The sequence below is a fragment of the Mus pahari genome, chromosome 12, assembly GCF_900095145.1.
Source record: "Mus pahari chromosome 12, PAHARI_EIJ_v1.1, whole genome shotgun sequence".
NCBI classification, from domain to species: Eukaryota; Metazoa; Chordata; class Mammalia; order Rodentia; family Muridae; genus Mus; species Mus pahari.
Genome location: NC_034601.1, coordinates 84,635,078 through 84,642,683, shown reverse-complemented (window position 1 = coordinate 84,642,683; position 7,606 = coordinate 84,635,078). Strand labels below are relative to the sequence as shown.

The 7,606-nt window shown below is 46.4% G+C and overlaps 1 protein-coding gene across 2 annotated transcripts in view; it reads left to right on the top strand.

Annotated features, from left to right (window-relative positions):
• The first annotated feature begins 1,387 nt into the window (after nucleotides 1–1,387).
• The window catches only part of Setd4 (SET domain containing 4), a 20,061-nt gene continuing 13,842 nt past the window's right edge, over nucleotides 1,388–7,606 (top strand). Inside the window, exons 1-4 of one of the 2 annotated variants that reach the window (XM_021209964.2) lie at nucleotides 1,388–1,546; nucleotides 3,162–3,318; nucleotides 5,528–5,623; nucleotides 6,701–6,738. In XM_021209964.2, coding sequence (XP_021065623.1) covers nucleotides 3,252–3,318; nucleotides 5,528–5,623; nucleotides 6,701–6,738 — 201 coding nt within the window. In that variant the 5' untranslated portion in view covers nucleotides 1,388–1,546; nucleotides 3,162–3,251. Of the gene's footprint in view, nucleotides 1,547–3,161; nucleotides 3,319–5,527; nucleotides 5,624–6,700; nucleotides 6,739–7,606 lie in introns of those variants that run through there. The other variant, XM_029544227.1, reaches the window with a different exon arrangement.

Here is a 7,606-nt window from a genome sequence, read left to right as displayed (position 1 = left end):
GGCTGGCGCGTAAATCTCACTACTATGTCAAGGTTAGCTCACTAACCATCTGGCAAAAAGATATCTCCCCCAGTTCGATCAGGGTCACACACCACCCGCTCAATGCGCTATATTGTAAATTTCAATACTATCTTCACATGAGTCACTTGTTTGTAGTCTTGCCAACCCTCACTTTCCCCGTTTCCCCCCCCCAACTCTAACCCTATAAGAACCCCTTACTTCTGAGAGACTGGGTCGACTCCTTTGTCTCCTGCGTGAGATATGAGTCCACCCAGAGTACTCTGACATTAAAGTACCTCGAGTGTTTACTACAAGTCGGCTTCTCTGTTTCCGAGGGACTCTTCCTCATTCCTGCGTCCTGCGGACCCGAGGGAGTTCCCTCACTCGGGGGTCCTACATCACCACCTTTTCTCTCTCCCCCAATAAAACCTCTTCCACGTGGAACTGTCTTGGCCTCGTGTGCTGTTGAGACGCGACCCGCCATTCTCACACATCAGGTATCTATCCCAGTGGTTGCAAAAACGGACAACAGGCGCAAAACCCAGTAGTATCAAAACCCAGCTAACGTTCTCATTCTGTCCCTGGCTAGCTCCCTCTCTCCCTTCCACATCCTTAGCTACAAAAACTCCAGCTTGAAGCATGAAATGGTGCCTTTTCCTGACCTCTGGTCTTTATGTGACAGAGTCCTGTGCTTGGATCGCGACATGCAGGGCGAGAACTAGAAAATCCACTTATCTGAATAAAGCTTGCTCCTCGCTGTTTGAGGACGTCTAAATTCTCGTTTTTTATTTCTTCCTATAAGCCTAATTCTTACTTTTACTCTGACCCTAACAATTCCAGTAACAGTCTTGGGACAAGACCGAAATGCCTTCATAGTGAATAAGAGGAGAGGCGGGACAGGCTGTCTGGGATAATCGGCCGCCTGGGTCCTGGCAGCTGGAGGGCAGGACAAGGTGGGGATCAGGTAAGCCAGTCTGGTGGAGGGGGTAGGAAGTCGGAGGAAGAAAGGACGCTGTGAGGAAAGACTTCCCGTTGGCCCTTTGGAACATGGGTCAGCAGCTAAGCTCACAGCGACAGGGCGTAGCTGTGGAGGCCTGGGAGCTGCGCATGCGCGCGGCAGAGGTGCTCGCCGCACCCAGCCGCTTTCTCCGCAGCTGGGGGAGCCGCCTGCCACTGCCCACCCGCTTCGCCTTGGTTCCTATGGTAAGCAGGAGCACTTCCGGTGGGTCTGGCGTTGCCTGGGTAACGGGAGCGGGATTCCGTTGGCTTTTCTGAGGTCTGATTGGATCCAGACCCCAATTTCCAGTGCGCGGACCGGAAGTCAGGACCAGAGCGACTACTGCGCAGGCGTGGTGTACGGCCAGCGGTCCTGGGTTGGTTAGTTAGTTGGTGCGGGTGGCATGGATTGATTGATGTCGGGTCCATCCAGCACTGCGAGCCAGGACGGCGCTGAGGCCCCTGGGGCCCCTTAAGCACCACACGTGGGCTCCAGGACCGACCTGGCGTCTGGTTCCAGACTGACTCGTAAAGCAAGCCTTCTGCGGAGGTAGAGTAAAACTGCCTGGGCGGCTTGGCGGGCGGTCCTTTCCTGCCCACTTTTTTTTTTTAAAGTGGATTTTAAAATCATTTCCATTGGTATAGCACATATTAAAGGGGTGTAAGTCACTTATGTCACTTTAGTATTCGTCTATACGGTACAGGGTAGGATGCAAGTAGTAAAGGCTCCTCTTAAGAATGCTTTCAAATAATGTTCTCTAGGGCGTTTTGTTACTGAGTCGTGCCATTATTTTTGCCCAGAGGCAGGACCAAAAGGGGTTTATCTTATGTATATAGGTATGTTGTCTACAGGTATGTCTGCGCACCACATGCTTGCATTGTATGGGGGTGGGCAGAAGAGGACATTGGATCCTCTGGCAGTGGAGTTACACATGTGGGTGTTAGGAACTGAACCCTGATCTGCAGGAGCCCCGTACGCTCTTAACCACGGAGCTATCTCTCCAGCTGCCCCTCCCCGCCCCCATCTTTTAAATTAGAATTTTCTTCAACTTTAGTTTTACTCAGTATTTCTCGTATCGTCTTAAATGTTAGCATGTATCATCCAAGGACGCTTGCGTGTGTTTCTTTTGTTCGTTTCTACAGTTGGTCTACATTGTTGTCTGTTCCCTGGTTCTTTCCTTTTTGGCCTCTGAGAAGCTAATGTGGAATGGAGCAGTCATTTTATGTCTTCTGGTCATCAATGCCTTGTGCACTCTTCAGTCTACTGCGAATGCCCATTTTAATCATACTGACCTAGCATCTAAAAATCCACTTTACACTGAGTGGGGCTTATTTATTTTTTCTAAGACTTCTGAACTGATGGGTGCTTCATAATGACTGTGTATTTTTTGTATTAATTATTATTTTATGTGCATAGATGTTTTGCCTTCGTTTTCTTCTGTGCACTGAGCTGTGTCTCCAGTCCCTGTGTGTTCTTAAGCACAGTTAAGTAGCACTATACTGTGTTCACTAGCATTGAGCTGTGAGGATATGTCTAGGAAATGAGCTGTGAGAATTTAGTGGGTAGGGCCTCCGGATGGTTTTGTTTACTCCGTTTAGAGCAGTGCTTCTCAACCTTCCTGATGCTGCTGTCCTTAAATACAACTCCTGATGATATAGTGACCCCAGCCATAAAAGAATTTTGCTGCTATTTCATAACTGTATTTTTGCTACATTATGAATCATAGTATGCATGTCCGATATGAAGCATATCTAACATGAAGCAACCCAAGGGGGTTGTGAACCACAGGTTGAGAACTACTGTTTTAGAGGCTCCCCCTCATAACTGGGACTTGTTACTTCAGGGATCCCAATTGGGCACTAGATAAAAAGGTTTGGTGTTCAAAGCTTTTAAGAAAAGGACTTTTTTTTTTTCCCCTTAAAGAATGAAAACATGGGGTTGGAGAGATGGCTTAGCAGTTAAGAACACTGACTGCTCTTCCAGAGATCCTGAGTTCAATTCTCAGCAACCACATGGTGGCTCACAACCATCTGTAATGGGATCCGATGCCCTCTTCTTGTGTGTCTGAAGACAGCGACAGTGTACTCACATATATGTAAAATAAATAAATATTAAAAAAAAAATCTGAAAACATTCACCAAAATAAGTATTTGTCTATTCAAAGGTACCCAGGTCTGTGATTCTCGTCCAGCTGAAGGAAAGGCAGAGCCTCTCATTATTCTCAGTTCAACACGACACAGGCTCTGGGGTTAGCATGCGGAGACGAAGAGGAAGAACAGAGAGGGTCAGGAGGAGAAGGCGAAGCTCTGGCTCAAGAGCAGGTATGGGCTGCTGCTCCTGGGAGGAGCCCCGTGTGGAGGAGGAGCCCCGTGTGGAGGAGGGTCTGCTCTGGTGCTCCTCAGCGCTGTTCCTAAGGGGGAACACTTGTTAATGGCGTCCCTGCGTGCTGTGAGAGGTGAAATGTGCCTTACGCACTGCTACTGGTTTCTTCTCTGTGGCTCTACCCTGGGGCTCTGCTTCTGTCCGTTCATCCCTTTGCCTCCCCCTGTCTGTCCATCCCTTTGCTCTGCTCTCTCTCTATCTGAATCTAAGTGTGTCTGATCAACGGTGTGAAATACTTTGGTCCTCGTCCTGGTGGATGCTGCCTTCTCATGGATTTCTTGCATCTGCCCTCTTTTGTCTTGTTTTTTTCTGTGTTGAATATCTGCTTTTTGTTTCTCTGTTTCTCCTTTAGTGTTTTATATTAGATTGGTATTTTAATTTCTAACTGTTTTTTCACTATATACTTTTTACATAGATTTATTTTCATTTTATGTACATTGGTGTTTTGCCTGTGTGTATGCTTGTGGGAGGGTGTTGGGTCCCCTGGAATTGTATTACAGGCAGTTGTGAGCTGCCATGTGGTTGCTGGGAATTGAATTTGGGGGTCTCTGGAAGGGCAGTCAGTACTCTCAACCACTGAGCCATCTCTCCATCCCATATATATGTGTGTGTGTATGTATGTGTATGTGTATATATATGTATGTATATGTATATATGCATATGGTTGTATGTGTATGTGTGTATATGTATGTGTGTGTGTATGTATAGAGTTTCACTACGTATCTTGGGCTGTGCTTCTACTCATTATATAGACCAGGCTAGCCTCATGTCTGCCTGCCTCTATCTCCTGAGAGCTGGGATTAAAGGCGTGGACCACCATGCCTAGCTTACTAAATATATGCACACATACACCCAATTATTACCATAATGATAGTTTCAAGTCTTACCCATCCATTCTTTACTAGTTTGAACCTAAGCCCTGAATTTACTAATAACTGAGGCTGGCCTTGAAATCCTGGTCCTCCTGTCTCCCAAGTGTTGGGGATAAAGGTGTGTGCCACCATGCCATGTTCATCCGCCTTGATCAGAATCTGTTTTTGTTTAGGTTTGAGCGTGGGCTACCTTCTCGGAATGGCACGTACTGGCTAGCTTAAACAGAAAGGTCAAGAAATGTAACATCAAGGTCTGGATGACTTGGAAAGGGCTGTCTGCCCAGCTTGTGGCTATCTTGGTTCTCACCCTGTCCTCACGTGGCAAGGAAATATGTGTTCTTTCCACTTTTGTTGGGAAGGGATGCTGGCAATCAAACCTGTGGCCTCATGCGTAGTACCCCGAGAAATGTCCCCTCTCTGAAGGCCACCAGTCATCATGGAAGGGCCACCCTTGTGACTTTAACCCCAGTTATGCACTTCAGGGTCCATTTCCAAATATCACAAGAGCTTCGACATATAATGAAAAGAAACATAAAATCTAATTAATCTGTTTATGTCGTGTCCCTTGTTTTCAGCGTTGTTTATAGCTTTTGATGTATATATACACATATACATCATATACCTATACATACATGTATATATATATATTTGGATCTGTGAAGAATTTTGTATTAATAACATTTTTGGAATTTGAATTTTTGGTTGTTACTAGTATGTGGAAATAAAATTAATTTTTTATTGTATTGTTTATATCATATTTGCTAAACTCATTTGTTGTTTAGTAGCTGTTTTCATAGTCTTCTTAGATATTCCATGATTGTACTTACATCTTCTGAAAATAATTTTGCTTTTTTTCCTATTTGATGTTTTGTATTTATCCCTGCTATTGTGCTGGTTAAATATCCACTATACCTTGCCCTGCTTCTGATCTTAGGAGGAGTTCACTTAGCGTTCATTGTTGCTGTGGCAGTTGTGTGCCAGTGCTGGGTAGCCTGGGCTGTTCTCCTCCTGCCCTTCCCCACCCCCTCCACCCTGCCCCGCCCACCCCGCCCCACCCTGCTCCTGTCCCGCCATCACCCTGTGTTTTCTGTTACTTGTCTCTGGGTTTGGAAGTTAGGAAACTGTCTTCATTTGCTGGCAATGTTTACCAGACCGACAATAGATTCTATCAAATGTTTTCCCTGTCTGCTCTGCTTCATCAGATTTATACCCTTGAAATGCTGGCCTGCTGATCCAGTGGTGTTTATTGTGCTGTTTTCTTTTCTCTCCTGATCAGTGAATAAGAGCTACAGATCAGAATTTATAGAGCTAAGAAAATGGCTGAAGGAAAGGAAGTTTGAAGGCACAGACTTAGTGCCCGCCAGCTTTCCAGGTGAGGGTCACAGGGAAGGTGGGTGTGCCATTCCCAGAAACACATCTGTTGCTGTATATTGGGCTTCCTATGTCACCATTGGTGTGTGTACTTACTGTCCAAAGAGAGGTGGTCTAAGGAAAGAAATGACAACGAGAAAAAAAAAGATGTGAAGAAGAAGAAAGATAAAATAAGATGAAGCCATGGGCCAGGTGTGGCAGCCACACACCTTTATCCCTGGCACTTGAGGCAGAGGCAGGCCAGTCTCTGTGAGTTCCAGGCAAGTCAGGGCTATGTAAGGAGACCTTATCTCATAAATAAATAAAAAAATAAAAAGGGAAAATAATGAGGAAAAGACAAAGTCTTATGTACCTGGGGCACAGGATAGGGAGGGGAGGGGCATCCCTTGAGCCATCTGTAAAGAGCCCACACGGCTGGCAGGACCGGTGACCCCAACCCAAGCATCTTAAACCTTAAAAAGTGCTCATCTTCATTGGCACTTCGGAAAAGCAAGTAGAGAACACTGTTGAGATTTATCTCATCCCAGTCAGATGGCCACCGTCAACAAAGCACCTGGCATGGACCGCTGGTGACCCCCCCGTTTACTGTTGTGGGAACGCAGTCACCTCATGTGACTCACTCATATGGGGTGTCCTCAGGTGCATCATTAATATGAAGAGTCTCCCCTTCCCTGGCTCCATTTGTCAGGGTCAACATCCGTTTCGTTTCTGACGCCATTCACAGGAAGGTCGAGGTCTCTGCTGGTTTATGAGAGTGACCTGCATTGCCAGCCAAGGATAGGACCTTTCACTTTGTGTTTTCTTGGGCCAAAGGATGGGCACTAAGTTACGTTCCCTAGGTTACCACATGGAGTTCTCCGGCAGCCACAGGGAGAGCAGTGTGAGCATCATCCTGTGTCAAGGCCGTACAGTGTGGCCAGAGCCCAGAGTCACGGAGAGGCCAGGTCATTTTCCAGAAGAGCTTTTCTGCTCCTTTCTCCCCTGGGAGGGAGATGCTGAGAGACGCTGTGGAGTGTGTAAGGGCTCGCCAGGATCTGCAAGGTGCAGTAGGATTTACTCTGTGTTTTCCTTCTTCTAGGGACAGGAAGAGGGCTGATGAGCAAAACCTCATTGCAGGTGAGGACTCTTCCTTTATCCCTGAGGCCCAAGATGGATGGTGGGCTTGGTGTATGTGTGTGTGTGTGTGTGTGTGCGCGCGCGCGCGTGCATGCATGCGTGTGCGTGTGGGCGCATATGGAGTTCGCTCACATCAACTGAATCAAATCTGTAGCCATTTCTCACTTACCAGCTGGGTGTATTTGGTTAGGATTATGTCCAGGAAACTTGAGTTTGCTGGGTAAGGGACATTGGAGCCTAGACTGCATGAAGGATGTCGGCAGTAGCTGCTCTTGTCAGAGCGGAAACATGATGTCAGGAGGCCCTGGAGCCTGGTCCGGAGCCTGGCTCCAGTTCTCCAGCTGGTTTCCCTCCTGGAGAGTCTGTCTGTGATAGAGGTCATCTCCGTGGACCCCCTTTTTGTTTTTTTTCTGTGCTATACAGTGTTCTCAAAAGTTACAAATTAATCTCTTTATTTTAAAATCACATATACTTAATTTTCAATAAAATTTTATTCTGGCGTTTGTATCCAAGGTCTTACCCACACAAAGCACACATTGCAGCACAGAGCTACAGCCTAGCTCCTTAACTTGTTTAAACTTAGTCTGTATGTGTGTATTTCTGTGCTGTGGTTATAATGCTCCTTTGTTTTTATCTATAATAATCGCTACTTTAAGTGTTCAGTACTAGTGAGTGGTGTCATGCTAGTGTGCGCTGTTTCTACTTTTTATTAGGTGAATCATCTTTTTTTTTTTTTTTTTTCCAAGACAGGGTTTCTCTGTATAGCCCTGGCTGTCCTGGAACTCACTCTGTAGACCAGGCTGGCCTTGAACTCAGAAATCTGCCTGCCTCTGCTTCCCAAGTACTAGGATTAAAGGCGTGCGCCACC